This window comes from Diplodia corticola (assembly GCF_001883845.1).
Source record: "Diplodia corticola strain CBS 112549 chromosome Unknown scaffold8, whole genome shotgun sequence".
NCBI classification, from domain to species: Eukaryota; Fungi; Ascomycota; class Dothideomycetes; order Botryosphaeriales; family Botryosphaeriaceae; genus Diplodia; species Diplodia corticola.
In genome coordinates, this window is record NW_017971487.1 from 664377 (window position 1) to 686970 (window position 22594).

The window sequence follows — 22594 nt, forward strand, 5'->3', positions numbered from 1 at the left end:
TCAGTGCTTGGGGCGCCGTTGTCCCGATCTGGAAATAAAGATCAACGTCGGAACACGAGCGTAGGCCTGCTAGCCGAGCAACCGGCATAACAACGCAAATTAAGTGGCAGGAACCAGTAAATCTCTATTTGAAGCGGAGGACCACGGAGCCTGGACGCCGAAACAGGTCTGGAGGGTCATAACGCCCATGAGTATAACTCATCATCGTGAACGTCGGTGCGTTCAATGGCCGTGATTGCCTCACTCCGACCACATCTAGAGCGTCATTCCTGATTCTATCAAGAAGTTTTGTCCGGTTTGCGATTGACTGAGAGCGATCGTCCGCACCTGGTTCGCCACATCCTGTTTTTGGGTCAGCCGCGATCATCGGGCAAAGTGAACAACCCGACCCATGCCTACCTCGACTGTAGCCAAACGCTTCAACTTGGTGTTTTGGATGGATTTCTTTATTTTATCCTCGGGGAACTGTGCGCCCCATTCCTATGCAGCTGTCAGACGACCCGATCAAAGTGACATGCGGCGGCATCGTGCGGAGCTTACCGTCATAAGCAGGCCTGGGCTGACGGAATTCACACGAATCTTTGGAGCGCAGATGACGGCAAGCGTCTTCGCCAAGTGGATCTGTGCGGCTTTGGTCACGCCGTAGGGCTTTGCGGCCAGTCAGTATCATGATCCACGAGGGGGGAATCAGCTTAGTGGGATTGCCTCACCAAAGAGCTGCCGCTCGGCTTGACACCAGCCACAGAAGCCGTGGTGATGAAAGCACCCTCGGTCTCTTCGAGGTGCTTCTTGGCGGCGTATGCCAGCCACATGTGGGTCTTGACGTTGTAGACGAAGCATTTATCCCAGTCTTCCTCGACCACGCCCTCGTCGAAGTTCAAGATGTTCGTAATGCGTGTCCAGCCCACGTTTGAGACGACGACGTCCAGGCGGCCCATGGTCTTGACCGTCTCGGCGACGAGGCTCTGCACCGAGGCCTTGTCGCCGGCATCGGCCTGGATAGCATGGAAGCGCGGGGTGGCAGCGGCAGCAGCGGGGATGGTCGAGGCCAGCGGAACGTTGTGGAGCTCTTGTAACAGGGCTTGTGCACGATCGACGTTGTTGGCGTAGTTGATGACCTGCGGCTGAGAGTGAGCACAACAGCTGGAACCCGAGTGCAACAGGCAGCCAACGGTGAGCACTTACCACTCTGAAGTCGGGTGCGAAGACACGCGCAATCTGGGCGCCGACGCCCGCCGAGCCGGCAGTGATGAGAGCGACCTTCTGGGCGGCCATTGTGGGGGGTCTGCGTGTTCAATGGCGTGGAGCATTGGGAGAGGGCTGCGAGGCCGAGGAAGGCTGCGACTATTAATGGCGGGGTGCGCGGGGCCCCCGCGATGGGCTGGTCAGCTTCCGCCCGCTGAGCTCGGCTGCCCACTCTCGGCCCGCAGAGTGGGCGGAAGCGTTCCGTACGAGCCACCCGTCGCCATGGCGCGGCAGGCAGGGTACAGCTGTCTCCAGACGTGTACCTTCGCGGTAGACGTGTACTCAGATGAGTCGTGGCATCCCGACCAACCCTGCGAGGGCTGCTTTCGCTGCGCCCACCCGACGAACGCAGCGTGCCGGCGGGCGGCGCAGGGCTCGGCCTTGTGTTCCCTGCTGCGGCGCGGGTTGGTTGCGCAGGAATCTGCTGCGTCTCAGCGTCAGCCCAGCGGGCGTGGCTGTTTCAGTGGGCGTGGGGCAGCGGAGGCTGGTGCGCCCAAAATAGACGGGCGCCGGTGCGAACAAGCAATTTGGACACGGCCGGCAACGGGCTCCTGCTCGCCAGCGCTCACAGGGTCCGCGGCCGCCATCCATCATCATCTGCGTAGGGCTGCGCCGGTGGGAGCACAGCAAGCAACCACAGCAAGCTGCACAGCAAGCTGCACGCCTCTGCCAGGCACCCGCTCCACACCTCCACCCGGCGCACAAGGGCTGCGGCACGACGCCCGTTGGCGGCGGCGACCCGTACCTATTTTCATCTCAGCCTCCAGCTGCATGACTTGCGCGCATGACGACAGCCTGGCCCCGGCGCGGCACGTCGCTACCAGCGCTTTGATGAGCTGGCGCCGCAGCCAGGAGAGCGCAGCATGGCCGACTACTTGAAGCCGCCGGGCCGCGGGCTGGGCCACTTGCGACATCGAGGCTGCCAGCATCCGTAAACGGCGCCGCCAAGTGTGGCTTCGAGCTCCTCCCGCGCGCGCAGCTAAGGCCAATCTCCGATTTGCCATCACCCTGGCCGCACGACACACGATCAAAACCGTCCCTTCCCAGCCTGCAGTACCACCCCCCCTTTTCCCAGCCCCAAGCATCCGCAAAACCACCATGCTGCCGCATGCCCTCGCCCACTCTCCGCCTGCTAACTCGACCGCGCCCCTCGCCCAGTCCCGCCACTCCCGCCACTCCATGCCCGCCCAGCCCGCCCTCTAGACCCCCGTCCTCCCCGGGTCCCTCCCGACCACCTCGTCTCCCCGCAGTCCACCGCGTTTCATCGCCAGAGCCCCAGTCCCCGCGAGTCACGCCGCCATGAACAATGGAGCGGCCCCGTCGCCGCCTGCCAGCACCGCCGCCAGGCCGACGCCGTTCTTCCACCTGCCACGCCGGCCCTCTGTGACGCCGCCGGCCCGACCTCAGCCCTCAGCGCCCCGCCCGGCCTCGCCAACCTCCCCCGCCTCGCCCACCTCGCCCACCTCTCCCAAGCGGCCGTCCTCGTCCCGCTCCTCCTGGTTCCACCCCTCCGTCCGCCGTCCGCGCACCTCTCCCGGCCCGCGACCCTCGCCTTTCAAGTCGCGCGCCGGCCAACCCTTCCCCGATGAACTGAAGCGCGACTCCGGCTTCGCGCCCTCCATCGCCCGTCCCTCGCACGATTGTGACCAGAGTGTTCCCCGCGTCCCAAGCCTGCCTACCATCGTCGTGCATGACGAGCCTCCGCGCCCGTCGACTGCGAACAATGTGGGCCAACTCGACACCGTCAACCGCAGCAGGTTAGTCGGGACCGATATCCCAAAGGGCGACTTCGACGACCTCGCCGAAAACAAGATCGCCTTTTCCAAAAGAGGGACCTTGCTCCTGAACGGAAAGAGGATGAACGAGATGGCGCGCGGGCCCACCGACAAGAATGATTCTGCGCATGGCTCGGGAGGTGAACATGGCGGGGCGCTAGATGGTGCGCAGGACAGAAAATCGGTGGACAACGAGGCACCCATATCTCAAGAAAGACCGGCACCAGAGGCGGCAAAGGCAACTTCGGAAACGACATCAGTGCAGGAGAAAGCACCAGAGCTTGTCATCCCACGCCCACATACGCAGTCAGGCGCTCCCCGTGCCGTGAGCATGAGCGCAGTGACTGCTGATGGCCGGGCATCGACCGCAGTTTCAGCAGCACCTTCCAGAAGGGCCAGATCTCTCGCTCCGCGCCGAAGCATCCCAGGCTCTCGCGTTTTGTCCGCGGATGAGACCATGCTGTCGAAGAAGGTCCGTTCTATGTACGAGTATGGCGATGAAAGAGCTGCGGAATGGGCCGTGGAACCGAGCATCCGAGAGGATGCGTCGATTGAGGAGGAGATCCCCCCAGACATGCCTGGGGAAGGAGACAGTTTGCGGATCACCAAGACGCGGAACAACGGTGACACCCTGCGCAGCGCGAGCATCGTAAGCAAACCGGCTAGCATGATATCGAAAGAGCCGAATGAACTCGCAGGGGGCATAGAAGACTGGGAGGATATTGACGGTTGTGAGGTTGATCGATTCGGCTTCATCGTTCCCAAGAAGCCCACTCCTGCCGAGCAGCGTGAGTCCACGGTTACCTTTGACACTCCCAAGCTCCAGCGTGTCTCCACGCAGTTGCAGCTTGCTTCCGAGGCGCCAAGACGGAAGCGCACCCTTCGTCGCCAGGGATCAATTGCCAGGTCTTCAAGGACGAATTTCAGTGCCCAGCCCAAGCGAATGTCCTCGAGCAGATCCCTTCGTCCGCCAGAATCTGTCTACTCCACTCGCAGCACGGCGTCTATTCGCTCAAACATCTTCCGGAACGCAGCCAACAGACTGCCGCACAATCGCAGCAGGAGACTGGTTGATGAAGCCAGCGACATGCTCACGCTCCCCCCGGGACTTGCTTCTATAGCCGAAGAGAAGGATGGTGGGAGAACCGTGGAAATGATGAAGCGGAAGGAATGGCAAAGAGAGGATAAATGGCGGCAGATGGGGAAGCTTGTTGGCAAGTCTCCGGGCGGGATGCTGTTCGAATTCGACACCAAAAACCCCAAACTCATCGAGCGCACGTGGAAGGGGATCCCGGACAGATGGCGATCGACTGCATGGTACGCGTTTCTTTCGGCAAGCGCGAAGAAGGATCCGAACAGTGCATCGGACGAGGAACTTGTTGAGGCATTCTACGACCTCCAGGAGGAGGATTCGGCCGAGGACATGCAGATTGATATGGACGTTCCCCGGACCATCAGCCACCACATCATGTTCAGGAGGCGCTACCGCGGGGGCCAGCGCCTGTTGTTCCGCGTGTTGCACGCCTTCTCGCTCTATCTCCCGGACACCGGCTACGTTCAAGGAATGGCAGCACTCGCAGCCACTCTCCTCTGCTACTATGACGAGGAGAGGGCCTTCATCATGTTGGTGCGGCTGTGGAAGTTGAGGGGCCTGGAACGCCTGTATCAACATGGGTTCGAAGGTCTCATGGAAGCATTGGGTGACTTCGAGAAGTACTGGCTCGGCGGAGGCGAGATAGCTCAGAAATTGGTAAGTCTTGGCAACCATTGGTCAGACCACGCCTGTGCAACTGCTCAGCTTCGCTTTGATGCGGTAGCCCACCGTGTTTCGTGGCGAGCTGAATGCAAGGTCCGGGCTGTGACTGCTTGTGGCTCTGGTCCGAAGCCATGCGCACCATATAGCACCGCCTCACGTTTTGATTCGCTAGTGCTGACGGATAGTATAGGAGGAACTCGGCGTGCACTGTACGGCTTACGGGACACGTTGGTATCTTACGCTCTTCAACTACTCGATTCCGTTCCCGGCGCAGCTCCGTGTCTGGGACGTGTTCATGCTGCTCGGCGATGCTTCTACATCCTGCGACCCCAACAACTCGTTCCACGCCGATCTCGACGTGCTGCACGCCACCTCGGCAGCTCTTATTGACGCCACGCGCGAAATCCTGTTGGACTCGGACTTTGAGGTTGCGATGAAGACGCTAACCTCGTGGGTTCCGGTCAAGGACGAGGATCTGCTCATGCGCGTGGCAAGGGCAGAGTGGAAGCAGAGGAAGAAGCGAGCCAAGGCCAATCCCGTTGCCGGGTAATGCTGCGTTGGACATGTCGCCTGAGCCCGAAAGAGACGGACCGGGCTGTCGTCGCGGCAGGATTAAACCGTTCGCATTCGCACTCGAGCCTGCTGCAGAAGGTCGCGGCAAAGGTTGCATCGATTGCGTAGAGGGCTGCCGAGGCTAGGCCTGAAGTGCTGACTAGGGTTGTGCCATTAGCGAGCCACTTCCGCGCTCCCACCTACCTACCTTTTCTGGTATCACCACCCGGAGAATACCTTTTCACAATGCTGCATCGCTCGGACGAAGATCCAAAGACAGGGCGATGGCACACAGGGCTGCCGCGTGGCTGAACGTGGCATCTCGCCTCCGGGTCAGGCGTTCTGTCTTTACTTTTGCTCGCTTGTTTTTTTTCACGGACGCTTCCCAATCACCCCCCCCCCCCAGCCGAATACCCCGATTGGAAGTCCTTCGTCATGTTCACTTGGTTTGCAATCCCTCTCGTTTTTTCTTTTTGGACTCCCATTGCTTTTGCGCGCGAAAAGATCGGGTGCAGTGGCGGCGACCGGCAGGATCGTGTACGGCCAATCATGATGTTGTTCTTGTCGCGCTGTCTTATTTTTTGTGAGCTTCGCCTTTATCGCGTCGGAGGTCTTTTCCGTTACTGTATTTTCGAAGTCGGCTTGGGACCACACGACATGCAGACGACCTGTTCGCCTTCTTTTCGCTCAAAAGCCAACCCGACGTCACAAATGACGGGTGTTTCCGCTATTATTACTACTGCAACCTTGCTTATTTCCACTTTGTCGATCACTTACCATTTTCGTTGCTCACATCTTTTACTTCATGGGCGGCTAATATGCAGCCAGTCGATCGCGTGTCCCCGGAGCTGGGGCCGAGGTCTGAGCATGCCCTTTGTCTGTCCTTTGCTTTTTACCCATCCAATCATTGTGTTTCCATTTCGTTCTTGTGTTTTTTTTTTTTTTTTGAATGAAGTTGATATCCATCATGTTTGCCAGGTTCAGCTCTGAAGCGGGGAGAGCAGAAGCTTCCCGGCGGATCGGCAACAGATACATACATACCGAGGTCCTTTTTTGTGTTTGGTAGGATAGAAAAGACCACAGGCGGGGGCTGGGATCAAAAGACAAAAGAGAGATCGTTGTTATTTTAGTAGTAATCGCTAATGATTGGCTGAGCCAAACAAACCCCCCCCCAACGCCGTTTCGTCTTCCATGTGACCTAAATCATTGGCGAATCGGAAGCTGCAGGCTCTTGTTCGCATCATGAGTGGTTGCACCTCTTCACTGAGCCGTCGTCTTCACTTACCTAGCGTCCCTCGCATCAGCTCTCCTGGAAGGTACGCTCCCCTTTATAATTCGCCTCCCGTATACAGCGCACGAGTGGCTGGTCAGAGAGAAGGGGGGATACGAAGAGATTCGTGGTAGTGTCACGGCGATGTCCGCAGGGAGCGGGTTGCTCACACTCTGGCCTTTGGTGCACGATGCTTTTTTTGGGGCCTTGCCTTCGTTTTTATTTTTTTTATTTTTTTTAGCGCGCAGTATTTTTGTACTACCGAGACGAGAGACGGTCGCAGGCGCCCGAATAATGGAAGCGATCGGCCTCTCGACAAAACCGTCCGTCGTTTGCTAAAGTTCGCGTGGGTGAGCACGATCCTCCCAGGCCAGTCATTGGCTCCGGATAGTACCGGGTGGCTGAGATAATGAGAATGACTTGACTGACTTTTCTCCCTTCCTGCCCGGGGCCCGAGAAGGTCGAGGAGAGAGGAGTGTGTGCCATGTTAATCGCTGCGGCCAGGCTGCATTATTCATGTTTCTGGTTGGGCATGCTTTCGTGCTGCAGCGGGGGAAGACTACAGCCTGTCAAACGTGTCGTGAGGTACTTGTTTTACGGGGAAACTTCGGGAAAGGGACCGACGTCACACGTTGGCCCTTGGTTGGATTCCCATCTCTGGCAACCCCACTGCTGTGGGAAGTGGGAGCGACGGGGGTCTGAGACAGAGAGGAGCGCGGCAATTGCCCATGCGCAACAGGAGAGAGGGGAGAGGGAAGAGGATGGTTTCTGTCCCAGGGTCAAAGGTCGCGCGCGCGTGCGCGACTTCGCGCCATGTTCCGTCCGCCCAGGACGCGAACGCGCAGACGGGATGGGGCGGCCGTTAGGAAATAAAATTTCCCGATAACCCTCCCGCTTATGGCGTGTACCACGTACAGCGTGCGGCATGTTAGCCCCGGCGCCTTTTGAGACCATGGCTTGACAGTACCTTCTTGTTAGAGTGTCCGACGCTCTTCCTGGTTTGCGTGCTAGGTTAGCTCGTGTGAATGCGCACGGAGTTATTGCCGTAAGCATCTGAGTGCGAGAGTAAGTAGGCTCCGCAACCATGTGTACCTTACTGCCGGGAATCCCAAGCGCGCCCTCGAGACGACCACCCCTCCGCCTCTTCTCCTACAACATGGGCCCCCTAGACGGAGAATCGCGCCGACTATACGGGCAGGACCAAGGCAACATCTGGCCGTGCGTGCGCGGGTGCAGGTGCGTGCACGTTTCTTGCTCGCGCGTACGTGCGTTAGACGTGTTTGTGTGGATTTGTGCTGTCGTCTCTCGTGAGAGCAGCATCATACTTCCGCGAGCCTGTCTTGACAAGTCAGGATGCGGTCCGCTTTTTTCGTGCCCCCACCATCTACGTGAATCTCGCACGATCCAGGCCGATCAATCTGCACGGGAGCACCAATCAAAAGCGGTCGAGTGTTCTTTTGCAAGAGGCGGGTTCTTCCATCGTGAAGACTGTGAGGGCCGAGTGCTGGAGTCATGATCGGCGGCCGGAGCGTCTCCATTTTAATTCCCAAGCAAGAAGCGTCTGGGAGGAACACGAGATCTGAAGGAAATGTCTCCGTAGCGGTCTGAGCGCGATGCCAGCCACCTGGTGTTCTTCTCCGCTTTTGCCATTACTTTCCGTTGCTTCGGCGGCGAGGGCGAGAGGGGCGGCGCAGCGCAGCCACGGCGTTGCGGGCGGTGAGGCATCAGGGTTGCAACAAGCGGTAAGTGAATGCGGGCGGAAGTGCCGCAGGTCCCGGCAATTGCCCTACGACCACGTACTGTCGCATGCATCCACGGCGGACGGGGCAATGCGGTTTAGCTGGGCCACAAAGGCCAAGGCAGAGGAGCCACTGATAGGCCGAGTGGTGGCATTTAGTTTTTCCCTCGCGACAGCATTGCGCTTCGTGCATTGGCGGCACGCGACTCGGATGGCGGTCGCGACGTGCGCCGTTGCGCATCAGGATTCAGGACGGGGCCTGAGGGCTGCGCGACAAGGCGGACAAGGCTGCGGGTGGCACTCGCCGGTCGGAGAAAGAGGAGGCGACGCGGCGGCGGGAGTGGCAGTCGCGGGCGGCTATGCAGGTGGAGCTTGCGTGAGGATTGATGATGGAGACGTGGTGTCTGGCGGGCGACAGGGAAGGCGATGCAGCAGGGTCCGCGTCCTGGGGGGAAAGACGCAATCTTGCCAGATTGAGGGGCCGCTCGTAGATCATCACACCACTTTTCGCTCATCGCTGCACCTTGCGCTGCTCTCGAATCGCTGGAAAAAGAGGCGCACGCGCGGAACTGGAAACCGGGAACCACTGCGCGCTGAGATCTGCTCGGAGCCCCAGCCATCGCCGCCGCCGCCGCCGCCGCCGACACCAGGCCGCAGATGGCCGCAGATGTCCGCAGATGTGGCACGCGCCTCCGCCTGCCTGGCCGCCAGGGTCCCCGCCTCGCATCCTGGCCGCTGGGATCTGCTGTGTGCCCTGCCGATGTGTGGCTGCGCCGCTGCGCCGCTGCGCCCACCTCGGCGCCGGCGGCTGGCGCGAAAGGGAAAGTCGACGTCCAGCGCCAGCAATAAGCGGGGCAACGGTGTCGCCACGACTTGCCGGCCGCGCCTAGGGCTGACGAGCCGGCGATGTCGCCAGGCTCGAGTTGGCGATTGTCGATAGGCGACGACGAAGATCTCGCCTGCGCCTGCCGGCACGCCTCGCCTTGCCGCTCCTCGCCACCAGCTGCGGCGGCCTCCACCACGGGCTTGCCCGCTTCTGGCCACGACGTCCTCGTTCGAGCAATCGGCATGCCGGCCTCGTCGGCACGACGCGCCACCCCCCGGCTCGTGCTGCCGGAGCATGCCTTGGGGCTCCTTCCCGGCCTCAGTCCTGCTCCCGCGTGCCGCCTCCACGCCGCCGAGGCCCCTACGGGCTACGACACCCACCGGCTGGCTAATCTGGAACCCGCCGATTATTGCCCGCCTCGCGTGCGGGCGGCGAGGCTAGCACTGCGCTCGGCTGCCCGGTCGAGTATGGCCGTCGAGTTTAGCTCGCTGTGCTTGCGAGCACCACTGCAGCCGCCGGGGCACTTTCCGCGCTTTCATCTCGCCAAGCTGTAGATGACAGGATCCGAGTGTCTTAGATGAAGGCTGGTCGCGAAGGGGAAGTGGCTTGCAGAAAACGCACGTAATCTGGCCCGCGAGGCAGACTCGCGGGCGTGTCTCAGCATCAAACGGACCAGGAGGGCATAACACTGCTCTTTTATTTTTCCGTTTTCTGCACCGGCACTCCTCTTTTCGACCTCTGCCCGCGAGCCCGGCGTTTGAGCGTGCCCGTCTTGCTACCGACGTGTTTGGAAATGGCATGGGGTTTGCTAAAAAGCGCCATCAGCACCGTCAATTACGCTTAACCCGCTCCCGCGCGCTCGAGGGCGACGGCGCCGGCAGGGGCCCACTGGCGGACCCCGGCCAGCAACGGCCGTTGGGAAAGAAGGTTGGCAGTGGTGTCAACGGCCGGGGAACCCTCGTCGGAGCCAGCGCTTGGCCGCCGCCGCCGCATTGGGTCTCGGATGTTCCGCGTTTGTATCATGCTCGCCTGCTGACTCGCCCGCAGATTCGTCAGCAATTGGCCGCCGACGCATGACATCGCTCTAGCTCGGGGTCCAGCGGCTCTCGAGCTCGCAGCCCAAGAGGCAGGAGGGCAATAGGGCGGCGCGGGCGGCGCTGGCGGCGAGTCCTCGACGGGACATGGGGATTGGCGCGTTGCGGTGGAACGCGCAGCGTCTAGATCCCGATGCGAGCAGATCTCGTCGCCTGATCGGGAGCGCCACGGCGTTTCAGCTGAGCTGGCCAGGCCCAAAGGGAGCAGTGACGGAGATGAGGCGGCGGCGGCTGCTGGGGGCTGCTGGGGCTGCTGCCGGACGGGCTCACAGGGTCACGGTGCTGGACAGGCGGACAGGCGGACAGGCGGCGAAAACAGGCTGCGCAAACAGGCTGGGCGTGAGGGGCCGGCGGCGTGGGGCGCGATGACGGGCAGCGCGCGCGCGTCACGGGCAGCGGGCGTCGAGCGTGCAAGCGTGCAAGCGTGCGAGCGTGCGAGCGTGCGAGTGTGGGAGTCTGGGAGGCGGGCATGTCACTGTAACGTCGCGGCGGAGATCATTGCCGACTTATCGATTGCATGCCGTCCGCCTTGCTGTGTCGATCGCGGGAGGAGTGCGAGCTAGGCGCATCTTCTTTCAGCCCTGGGCGCCATGGCAGATGCCGTCGGCGGCGGGCGTTTCGCATAGAGGCGCTCATCAGGGCCAAATTGCTGGAGAAGCGCGCGCGGTCCTTCATTTTCTGGCCAGCGCTCGCGCTGAAATTGAGCGGTGGGACTTGGGGCTCCTGGCGAAATGACGCTTCGGGGAGCGCGTCTGCGAGCCTGGGGGCTGATAGGCCTGGGGCGGCGCGCCTGAGCGAGTCGAATCGGGCGCGATGCGACGAGGATGGACTGCGCTAGCATCGTGCCCGCGCACTGCAGCCAGCGCTGCTCCGTGCATTTGCCGCTGCGCGCCACACGCTCTGCGCCTGCCGTTGAAGCCGAACCGGCCGCTGCGCCGCCCAGCATGCCCGCCGACACCAGACACCGCCCAGGCCTACGTGATCGCCGCCCTTCACGCGAGCGCTGGATCGACCGCGCAGCCCGCGCCCGACCAGAGCCCGTTAGCCTTACGGCATGCGGCAGGCGAATCTCCCACCGCGCCGGTAAGGTTCCTGGTCCACCGGCCCAGCCATGCCTCTAAATAACGTAGCCCTCCCCAGGCCCAGCACCGCGCGCCGCCACGGCCTCAAAAGCTGCCATCCACTCGACGCTTTCCTTTCTTTTTCCTGCTTCTTCTCCTTCTTCTTGCTCTCTTCTCTCCATGTCGGTCGTTGCCGTCCGCGCCTAACCCCCCATGTTACTCACGCTGTCCCAGCCGACCAGATCGGACTTTGAGTTCAAGCATCCCCATGATTACCCTCCGCCCAAGGCCTATTCGCCGTCCGCACGCCTTTCTCCCCAGGTGGCCCTGCCGCAGTCACTGCCGGCCAGTGCCCCGAGCACGATGAGCACCTCTCATCGCGGCCTCCCGCCGCCCGCAGCCATGACCCTCCCGGACCCCAGCCGGACCGCCCCGCCGCCCATGTCCGTCTCGCAGTCGCTGGGCCAGATGCCCGCCCCGCCCTCGCAGTGGCAGGGCGCCGAGGAGTCGATGCGGAACTGGCTGTCCGCCAAGGCCGAGGAGGACAAGAGGAAGCAGGAGGAGGAGAAGACCCGCCAGGAATCCCTGCGCCTGGAGCAGCGCAAGGTCGAGCAGTCCATGTTGCGGGAGTCGATGCAGGGCGGCGTGCCGCCGCATCTCGTCCCCATGATCTTTGCCGGCATCGGCGGCGGCAGCTCCGCCAATGCCACTGTCGACTGGCTGCAGCAGTATGTTGCACAGCTCCAGGCCCAGCAGCAGCAGGCGCTGGCTCAGGCCCAGGCCCAGGCGCAGGTGTCGCCGGACATGCGGAGGGGAGAGCAGCGCATCGTCAATCCCACCCCGCCAGGCGTCTACGCGGGCGCGCAGCAGGTCGTGGCAGCCCCGCCCGTGCTACAGGGGCAGGCTCCAGCTCAGCCCGCAGCCGGCCCCTTCGCGGCGCCCACCTACGCGCCGGTGGGCAACATGTCGCCGCGTGGAGGACGGGGGGTGTCGAGCTACCCGCAACACCCCAAGCCGCCGGCACATTCGCAGCTGCCACGGCTCACGACCAACGAGATGCAGATCCAGCAGCCGCCGCAGGCGCAGACGCTCAGCACAATCCAACAGTCTCAGCAGGAACAACCGCAGACGTCATCGCCTTCGATCTACTTCCACCACTGGGTGCCCCCCACCACCCAGTCCAGCTCTGGTACGAATCCTTCCGCGACGCCGTCAGGTAAACACCACAAATAGGGAGTGTCCACACAGTCTGACAGCTTACGAATGCGGTGTAGACTACGCGAGCTCGCCCAAGAAGCGTAAGGCGCAGGGCGCGCACCAGGCAGCCCCGGCGCCGACGTCTGCGCCGCAATATACGTCGCCCTCGTTCTCGCATGTCTCGGGCTCGTCAACGTCGACACCAGGCCGGCGAGGACACGCACGGACCCGCAGCGACCAGTCTTCGCGCGGGTACGGCACTGAGCAGACGCAGTACACGGGGCGAAGCCGAGCCGGCACGCACACAGGGGCCGAATCGAGCTCCTATTCCGAGCGGTATGCAAGCCACGATTCTCACCGGCGAGAACAATTCCAGCAGCAGCAACAGCACCAGCACCAGCACCAGCAGAACCAGCAGCACCAGCAGCAGCCGCTTCAGGCGCCGCAGTCCTCGCACGGCGCGGAGGAGCGTGGGAACCATGGCAGCGACGGCGAGGGCTCAGAGAGGTCCTCGCTAGTCCAGCGTGAAACGCGCCCGTCAGTGCAAGCGTCCCAGGGCTCGCGTCCCAGCACGCCGAAGCGGGAAGCGGGGGCTGGCCGGGCGTGAGGATTGCCGGTTTGGGCGGTGGGGCTGAAGGGACGGGCGCAGGAGATGGAAGGCTTCGGCCGGGCGGGCACGGGCTTGTGCGATCGCTGACGTTGACCATCTCTGGGCAGGTCACCTCTTCAGTCAACCTCCGTCGGACTTTGGACTGGGGGAGATTGCGGATTACGGCGCCGTCTGCTGGGAGCCGAAGCGAGATTGGCCGGGCGGCCAGGGCCTGGCTCTGCTCCTCAATCACACTGCGCTCTGCAGAGGGTGTTTCAGCATGCCCAAACCCACCAAAAATTTCCTATCGCGACCTTGTCGGCTGTCTCCGCGCGTCCCTGGTACACGTCGGCGTGTTCTGTTTTGTTTCTGGCCCAGCTCTCCTCGTTCGTGCGCACATTATACCCGGACTCCGGCTTGTTCCTGTTGTCTCGGCCGTCGTAGACACGGTTTCCCTTCTGGAATCGCTCATTTGCTGCCTTCAGATTCCCCAGCACTGCTTCCGCTTCTTACCCCGCCGCCGCGCGGCTGTCCGTGTTTTTGGGGAGTCTGGCTGCGGCGGCTGCTTGCACCGCATTGCGCCGCCGATCCTGGGTGACGCGCAATTTGCATCATCATGGCCGACCTTTGGACCAAGTTCCGCTGGTGTTGTTGGCCCTACTGCACTGCAAGCCATCGCGAGTCTTGGCAGCTCACCGGGTCCCCAGGCGGAGATCCTACGATTCCCGGGCGCACCCCCCCAAGGGCCGGGGAAAGCCTGCGCGGCTTATTCCTCGCTCCGTCGCTTTGGTCTTCTTTCTCACAGCCTGTGTTCATGCTTACATGCGCTTCTATCTTTGGCGGGGCGGCGATCTGGCTTTTGGCTGCAGATCCCGCAGCTTCTTTCTTCGTCCCTTGTTGCGTGCCACGCCGGTCCCACCGTTGGCTTCAGTCTCTGCATTTGCCTGGCGCCGTCTTCTTTTTTTTCCTGGAACGCATTGTTTCTGCTGCCGTTTGTGTCATCCTTTGTGAGACGAAAAATCTAGGGTACTTGGCTTGCATTGGCGCGGGTTGGGCGGGTGCTCGGTTTGTCGCTTTCCCTTGCTCGTCCTGCTTTTCTTCATGGGGCCGGGTCTCAGGTCTGCATTTCCACCTTGCGCTCTTCCCTTCGTCTTTTCCTTTTGCCAGCGTTCAGCGAGAACACGGCCGCGAGGCAGGTGGCGGGGCCACTCCCCTGGGCTCTGTGTATACTTTTGAGCCGCCACCCGTGCGATTCTTTCAAGGATCTTCTGCCTTCTCCAGCCTCTTTCAATTCTCTGTATATATGATATTTTCTACAAATGAGCCGCGCCCAGATCACATGGGGACAGCACAGGCTTCGGAGCAGTCAATTACTGTGCAGGATTGCCCGTTTTTGTTGAACAGATGACGCGGCGTGCGGCAGTCATGTTTCCACGACAGACGGAGACTTATTTACATGCAGCACGTTTCTTTTTTGTTTCTTCTTTTTGTTCCAAAAAAAAAGAGGTGAGTATTGCAATCCATGATGCTGGACTTTGCTGACGGGTCCCGTTTGTTGTGTGCCCAAAGTCCTTGATGGCATGCCCACACGACATTGATTGCCACTCGTTTCTCCAGTCTCAATCAAGCTAAGCGGATGGGACCTACCTGGATGTCCAAGTCTTCTCATGGCACGTCTGCAGAGCCTTCTACCGTGACGCAGGCTATGGACCTATTGCCATTCCAAACAGATCGAGTCCTCACAGTGGATAGCAAAAGAAAAAAGAAGGGATCGTGCCTCATGCGCCCTGCAGAGGATGCTACACTCGTCACACGTGGTCAATCGAAGCAAACGTTCAAGTGTAGGTGCGAGATTTGACTATATTGGGTTGCCTCTGCGAGGCAGATGCACAAGCATTCGATTCTTTGTCATTCGTAAAGGCCTGGTCTTCAGTTCCTCAAGTGGACAGGGTGCCACACTTCCGCTGGTAAGACTTCCTGGTGCGCTCGCTATGCCCCTGACTCCGACGGGAACTTGTCTCCCTATACCATATGTCTCATCAGGTCACTCTCGCTTTGAATACGAGCCACGAAGCTCCTCGTAAAGGCCTTGAGGCGCAGTAAACAACCAGTGGCGCGTTCGTGGTGATATCTCGTATTACTTCGTTTGGACGACGGCCAAGACCGCATAACCCCAAGACTTCCAGAGGCCGGCAATGCAGTCCCGAATAGGGAGGATCCGACGGTCACAGATTCTCGAGACGCCGAGGCCCCGTTGGAAGCACTTCACGTGCGGCATCCCTGACCCTGCGCCTCTCGGCGCGCAGCACCCGAGACGGCCGCAGCCGCGCAACACGGTCGGGACGCGGCGGTCTAGATTCGCGAGATTGTTCACGCAGAGATGGATTTCCCCGACGTGCTGCTTGGTGACTCCTGCTCCTGGTGCGTCGTCCCCTGCAAGCGGAGCATGTGAGGTCAAGTCAGCGGAAGGAGTGAAACATGGCCTGTCCTGTTGGCGGCTACGCAGACCTACGTGGAGTTGCAGCAGCCATACGATGTGTCACTTCTTCTGCGTTCGCTGTTGTGGGAAAATAAATTGGGCCCGGGGGGCTGCCATGCATCAAAGAAGACTGGTCTCCGCTGTACGCGCGGGCTATCATCTCCGACCCATGTCAACCTACTACACTCTACACAGCGCCTCTTATATAACAACCCACCTGATAGGCCGCCATTATACACGCTTCCGCTATCTTGCAGCCTTCCACATCAACAGCCGTGCCGTACGGCTGCATCCACTCGTCCGCTCCCATGGGTCTTGCTCCGGGTAAAACGTCCTCGTCTTGGCAGAAGGTCTGCTTGCATGGCAAGCGTCTTCGAGCAGGCTGCCATGTCCAAATTTCCGTGCTACTGACTCACGGCTTGTCCCAGGAGGTACGAAATGATTTGTTCACATGCTGACCAGTGACACAGAAAGACGATGTAGTACATGGAGTGCGAAGATAGGAGGACGCGATGCTTGGATCTGTGGCTTCACTTCGAGCCAGTCTGCCTTTTCTATCAAAGCACCCGTGAGACGCTATTTCGAAACTTTATCCAGGCTGAACACTCCCGCACAGACCTACTCAGCCAGGCTGGTCTTCAACAGCGTCATTAGGGTCACTAGGCCGCATGGTGGTTTACTACGCCACTCCGCGTCCCCAAAAGGAATGAGCATGGCATCGTCTTGCGAGATTTGTCACCAGCGTGCTAGTGTCCTTTGAGACTGAAGTTTCTCCCAAACCCCGGCCTCCGTTGGATCTGTCGTCTTCCGTAAGCGCGGGTAGTACGACAGTGTCTGGCTTTCTCCCTCGGACGGGGCCAATGGCCGGCAGAGAGCCACCGAGGCCATTCGTCATACTTTCTCTGCGCGCAGCGTTAGTGCTTACCACTGTGGAGCCTTTACGCGCAACACCACCATCTAGCACATTCCCCAGAAGGAGCATGCTGACTGTCATCTGTCACGTCGGATTAAACATGGACATCAAGCCAGACGGGTGCTCTTCCAAACTCGGGTTCTACCACAGCTATGTTTGTGATGCCGTGCTTTTGCGGAGTAAGCCTTCGTCGAGATAGCGGACTTAGTAAGGCAAACAAACAACGGCTTGGGCCTGCTTACGGAGGCTTGACCGCTTCGCCTATTGCCATTGCACTTCGCTCCCCACAAACGGCTCTAGGCTCTTATGATGGAAGTGTTTTTCTTATTGGCGTGATCGACATAAGTTTTGTTGGCCGGCGCATGTGGAACGTAGGATGGAGTATACGGCCGCCTTTAAGATTGGTCGGTAAATCGCGGATCGGTTCTACCCATTCCCCTCATTTCCCGGCTAGCATCTCTTCACCCCCTCTTCACCTACCATCGCAATGAGGCCGTCTACTGCACACCTCATCCTAACTCCATAACCCCCGTGCTGTTTAGGCTCTCTGTTCGTAGTCAGCAAAGCCTTCCTCGATGGAAATCCGTTCATAGAAGCACCCCTACGTCGTGTAATCGTCTAAGCTACTATCGCTCTACCGCACGTCTACACCCTCCTCAGCGTTGAACTATTCACGAGGTATATGGATCGTACATAACCCCATACAGAGCCGGTCTACCTTAGTCGGCGGTTAGAAGAGGAGATAATTAATAGCATTATCGGACGGAATAACGTATTGCCAAAGAGTTATCTCGCTATTATACCGACTCGGATATTACGTTAAACTCGTATAGGTGGTAGAATGAATGTTTAGTTGGATACTTACGCCGACTACCCGTATAGGAAGAGTAAGTGGTGACATCCATAATCCCATCCAACCGACGTAAGTCGTCACTGGGGCGACGCACACGACTATCGCCACTCTACCAGCACAATGTTAACAAAACGAAGGATATTTGCTGACATTCTAGACAACTCTACCCTGGTATTCTCGACGGTATGTATGTATCTCTTCCATTGACGGTCTTCAAACTTTTGAAAGAAGAGATGCAAAAAAAGAAAAGAATGAATCGATAACTGCGCCGATCGGGAATCGAACCCGAATCTAATGCTGTCGAAAATCGCAATTAGAATTACGAGGTTGGAAGGCATTAATGCTAACCATTACACCATCGGCGCATTTTGGAAAAAAAATTTGATAGCTTATGCTTATAATCTCAAAATAAAGTTCAGGTACGTCCGTAGTGGGTAGCGGGCTCGTTTCCGTTTGGAGCAGCAGCTCGACCAAGCACAAAGAACTCTTCAATTGCATTAAATTAATTGCGTCTTGATGTCAAGCCGGCAGACTTACAAGTCTCGCTCTGCTTGGGTCGAGATCCACACATGGATATCTGCGTTGGCTGAGAGCTGGTTTGAGCTATCTGGTGGATAGGATTATTCAACGGGTCCAAGACGCCTTTGGCTTGGGCGGGCACGACGGAGATGCACCAGTTCAAGTGCACCATCGCCCTAGGCAATCAGCCATCCAGTCCTCACGTGTAAACGATAATCTGGACGAATTCATGTGAATACCACGGCTTGTTTGACAGCTCTTGCACCGGCATTAACATGGCGTGCGTTTGCACACGTGGAAAAAACGATAGTCTGAGCATCGCGATCAAACTACGCATAGTCACCCTTCGGCCTGCTTGGACTCGCACAGAAATTCGTGACAATTCAACAGAGTCCACGGGGCTGTTGCAAAGGTGCGTGGCCGGCGATGGCGGATGGCGGAAGGCGGACAGCGGGCGGCGGACGGCGGACAGCGGATGGCTTGGCGGGTGCGGCTCTCTTGGCCCCCGTCGGTCAGCTTGACGCGCCTCGTTGCGTGCCTGGAGCCGAAGCTCGACCAAGACCCAAGCTCCATACCACCGCAACCCTCCCACCCCATCAACCACCGCATCCGCATCTCGGCCTCCTCTGCTTCTCTCACCCGCCTTGCCAGCTCACATCCCGCACCATGGAGTCATTAGTGGCGCAGTACAGCCAGCAGCCGCACCAGAACGAAGGCTACGGCTATGACGAGCAGCAGGAGCTTATGGAGGTCACTCCGCCGCTGTCGCTGAAGTTCGCTCTTCCTCCCGTCGCTGCTGTACGTCGAGCCCTTCAGCTTCCGTCCGCAGCTTCTTGTGATGCTAACCGCCTTGGCAGCCCGCATCGTGGCTCCGCACCATGACCGACGACCACTCCAACCCAAGCTGCCCCATCAAGCTTGCCCACGGTACCACCACGCTAGCCTTCAGGTTCAAGGGCGGCATCATTGTTGCGACCGACTCGAGAGCGACAGCCGGCAACTGGATCGCCAGTCAGACGGTGAAGAAGGTTATTGAGATCAACAACTGCCTGCTGGGAACCATGGCCGGTGGCGCTGCTGTAAGCCGCACCTTTCCCACCCGAGACATGGGTGCTAATGGATTTTCTTGCTGCTAGGATTGCCAATACTGGCTTGCCTACCTCGGCATGCAGTGCCGTCTCCACGAGCTTAGGCACAAGCGCCGCATCTCCGTCGCCGCCGCCTCCAAGATTCTCGCGAACCTGGTTTACTCCTACAAGGGAATGGGCTTGAGCATGGTGAGCAGAGCCCAGAGTTGATGGTGCAAGCATGTTTGCTGATATGTTGGTTGCAGGGTACCATGTGTGCTGGTGTGACGCCCCAAGAAGGCCCGGCTCTCTACTACATTGACAGCGACGGCACCCGTCTTGCCGGAAACCTCTTCTGTGTCGGCTCCGGACAGACGTTTGCGTACGGTGTTCTGGATGCGGAGTACAAGTACGATCTCTCGGATGAGGCGGCGCTCGAGCTGGGCCGTCGCAGCATTCTGGCCGCCACGCACAGGGACGCGTACTCGGGTGGCTACATCAACCTCTACCACGTCAGGGAGGACGGCTGGGTCAAGCACGGCTTCAATGATACGAATCCCATCTTCTGGAACACGAAGTTGGAGAGGGGCGAGTTCTCCAACGTCACGGCGGATCTGGAGTAGACGGTTTGACGGCGGGCATGGCGGGGGGTTCGATGAGGTCAGGACTGTACTGTGCACGAGCACAGCTAGCATAGAGCTCAATTCACGAGGCCAGGACGCGACACGCATGACTGACAGGTGATGGTGGTGCCGTAGCGTTTCGCATTGGGTTTGACGAGCGGCCAATAGCGAGATGGTGGAGATCGCTCTGGATAGCCCCTGTAGTGCAGCTCACGCGCATGCCGCCCGAAGGCCCGCCGGCCGCCCGCGCCGTCGATCCTCGTCACCAGCCATTTGCTCTTTTGCTGTGCCCGCGCCCGCCCACCACCGCACAACAACTCCACTCAGGCAACACCACGACTCTTGCGCCTGCAGTCTTTGCCCACCCCGCCCGCGCCCGCGTCAGCATGCACACCTGATTAGCCCACATGCGCCATGTCCTCCCCGACCGCTCCCTCCACCCCTCCTGCGCAACCAACCGTTAAGCACGGCGTGCGCCGCTCCCTGACCCTGCCTACGCGCCTGGCCGGCTCGAGCCCCTCGGCGCAGGCGCCTGGATCTGCGGACGGCATCGAGATCCTGTTCAATCACAGCTTTGCCAAGATCGTGCTCTTCACGACCGCATCGTCGCTATCTCGGCCTTCGTCTAGCGCTAGCCACCGGCCGGCCTTAGGGGACAATGGCCACCCAGACGCAATCCCCTGGACGTCGCCGACGGAGAGCACCGTTGCTGCTGGTATGTGCCACTCGACTGCTGCGTCTGCCCGCTGCTAACCAGTATACAGGACCCATCCGAATCTACCGCGTCCCCGGATCTGTCGCATTCCTGCACTCTGGCTCCCTGCTGCACGCCATCCTGCCCAAGTCGCAATGCTGGTGCGTCGATGGCGTATCCAAGTTCGCCATGCGCATACCCCGCCCCAGCTCGTACTACCGCATCGAGCTTCCGGGCGAAGGAGCGGAGAACCTGGCAAAGGTCGAGGAATTCAAGGCCGTGATGGCGAAGGTCCTTTTGTATGAAAGGACTCTCTGCCCGTTTGCGCGTGGCTTTCACGTGGAGATTCCGCAGGCGCCGGCGACACCGCCACGTAAACGGAGGCCTGTAACACCAGGCAGGGCCAAGAAGTGGAAGCTCGACGGTGTCTGGAGACCCGAGGACGGAGAGAGACCGGCGAGCCAGGGAACCGAGAACTCATATGCCTCGGAAAACAGCACGACTTCTGCATCCTCGGATCCTTTCAGACGCAGCAGTGTCTTTTCGGCATCCTCTGTCGCCAGCTCCGTTGTCGAAAACGAGACTCCATCCGAGGACGGCTTTTCGGAGAAGTCTGCCGGACGGCGAGCCCTCAAACCCAACATGAGGCATTCCGAGGGCTCGAGATCTGTGACTGCACCCGTCCAGCTGAGCCTCAGGTCGGCGTCAAGGGCTTCGCTTGGCGCCTCAGCCGAAGAAGAATCGTCTGATGGCAATTCCGATGCTGCAAGCATCTCTTCCACTGCGGACTCGACTTCGGACTCTTTCTATTCACTGAGCAACGAATCGCATATGCGAGAGCTGCAATCCCGACAGGCATCCATGTATTTCGATGCCGCCTCGATCCGGCGAGACACCCCGTCTTCGCAGGCGGTGGATGGGGGGTCTGAATATCGTCTGGACTCCAGCCCAGGCAGACGCCATAAGCGTGAGATGTCGGAGCTGACCATCACCGGTCGGGTGCACCTGAGCGAGGACGAGCGGTCGCCGTTTACGCCGTCGCCTCGTGCCGAAGACGGGCCAAGTTCAGCCCCGCCGACGCCGACGCTGACCAGTGACTCGGATTCGGCCGTGGACATGAGCTATCCAGATATCGACCCTCCGCCAGAGTCGATCAGGCTGCGGCGTCTGACAAGCACGTCTCATCTGCGAGGCTTGTCACCGATGCCTCACCCGGCCAATCTCTTCACTCCGCCGGCGCAGGCGCATCCCAGGAAGGAGTACACGAGCGCCATCATGCAGAAGACCATGGGGATCCTGATCGGGCCGCCTGCACACCTGGTCGCGCTCATGCTAAGCATCGCGGCACGTATCGCGACCGGGGTGTTCACGCCGGATTCGTGGAGCTTGCGCCGAGCGAAGAAGATTCCGGGAGCATGGCAGTGGAGCGAGGATGAGGCGGACGAATGGGAGGATGAGGATGATTACGGCATCCCCCTCGGAAATATCAGGACGAGAGAGACGGATGCGTCGGACGTCGACTGAAAGTCGTAAGTTTGATAGAGATACCCCCCACTGAGCAGCGCCTCGTTGTTAGGGCTGGATTTCCCTTGTTTTCGAGATGGAGGAATTGGCGCTTGGAGTTTGTGGTTGGCCCCTTTGGATACAAGGAATAGGATGAGGGCAAGGGCGAGTGTGACTCTCCTCGTCCGCTTGGGCACTTTTCTGGGCGTTAAGGAAGGATGGCAACGGGCTTGGCCGGAGACGGGCGTCGTTCAGCATGGAGTGAGGCAGAGGCCATGGTAAGTGGTGCACAAGGAAATTAGGCTATTGGTCGGGTCGAGGCTCCGAGGGTGAGCCATCTAATAACCCACAGAATAATATGAGCAAGTGACCATTCTCTCGGGGCAGAGGTCGTGAAGGAGACAGGGCGTAGCACCAAAAGTGAGGTAGAGCAGGTCTCAGCTTCTCACAAAAGCATTCAAGAGGTAAGCAGCCCATAAGCTGTGCATGTCCACAAGTGGGGATGATTGGCAGCGATCACCACGTGCTCATGGGGTGCTTCTTGGTGCCGAATGCAAGTGTTCCGAGACGAGTGCCTCGCAGAGCTGCAAGTCATCAGGCTAAAGACTGGTGGGGTCCTGCGGGAGGGCAGAGCGGACGGCTTTTTCGTCTTGGGGCCTCGGTACAGGGTTGATGGCAAGGGAGGGGAGGCTGCGAGCCTGTGTCACACCTTCTGGCCTCACATCCGGCGGGGAGCCGTAGAAATCATGGGACGCGTCCGTGGTGTTGAGCTGGAGGGCTGAAGGAGCCGGGTGGATCGAGGCGACGAGGAAGGCGGCGCTGCGGCGCCGACGATGGTGT

General features: G+C 59.9%; 5 protein-coding genes across 5 annotated transcripts; 4 read left to right on the forward strand and 1 right to left on the reverse strand.

Annotated features, from left to right (window-relative positions):
* Nucleotides 1–255: 255 nt before the first annotated feature.
* Nucleotides 256–1275, reverse strand: BKCO1_8000212 (alcohol dehydrogenase; the record flags this gene model as incomplete). The annotated part of the gene is made up of 5 exons (XM_020279317.1): nt 256–342; nt 400–480; nt 541–648; nt 711–1118; nt 1186–1275. The coding sequence occupies 5 exons, from the start codon at nt 1273–1275 to the stop codon at nt 256–258; spliced, it is 774 nt and encodes a 257-aa protein (XP_020133256.1).
* A 1269-nt stretch (nt 1276–2544) lies between these two features.
* On the forward strand, nt 2545–5326 carry BKCO1_8000213 (tbc domain-containing protein; the record flags this gene model as incomplete). Its single annotated transcript, XM_020279318.1, has 2 exons — nt 2545–4770; nt 4967–5326. 2 exons carry the CDS (start codon nt 2545–2547, stop codon nt 5324–5326), a joined length of 2586 nt encoding a protein of 861 aa, XP_020133257.1.
* Nucleotides 5327–11530: 6204 nt separating this feature from the next.
* BKCO1_8000214 (uncharacterized protein) lies at nt 11531–13121 on the forward strand (the record flags this gene model as incomplete). Its single annotated transcript, XM_020279319.1, has 2 exons — nt 11531–12533; nt 12592–13121. 2 exons carry the CDS (start codon nt 11531–11533, stop codon nt 13119–13121), a joined length of 1533 nt encoding a protein of 510 aa, XP_020133254.1.
* Nucleotides 13122–18533: 5412 nt separating this feature from the next.
* BKCO1_8000215 (proteasome component pre2) lies at nt 18534–19557 on the forward strand (the record flags this gene model as incomplete). Its single annotated transcript, XM_020279320.1, has 4 exons — nt 18534–18665; nt 18725–18946; nt 19004–19144; nt 19201–19557. The coding sequence occupies 4 exons, from the start codon at nt 18534–18536 to the stop codon at nt 19555–19557; spliced, it is 852 nt and encodes a 283-aa protein (XP_020133255.1).
* A 414-nt stretch (nt 19558–19971) lies between these two features.
* On the forward strand, nt 19972–21775 carry BKCO1_8000216 (uncharacterized protein; the record flags this gene model as incomplete). The annotated part of the gene is made up of 2 exons (XM_020279321.1): nt 19972–20272; nt 20322–21775. The coding sequence occupies 2 exons, from the start codon at nt 19972–19974 to the stop codon at nt 21773–21775; spliced, it is 1755 nt and encodes a 584-aa protein (XP_020133253.1).
* Between the last annotated feature and the right edge of the window lie 819 nt (nt 21776–22594).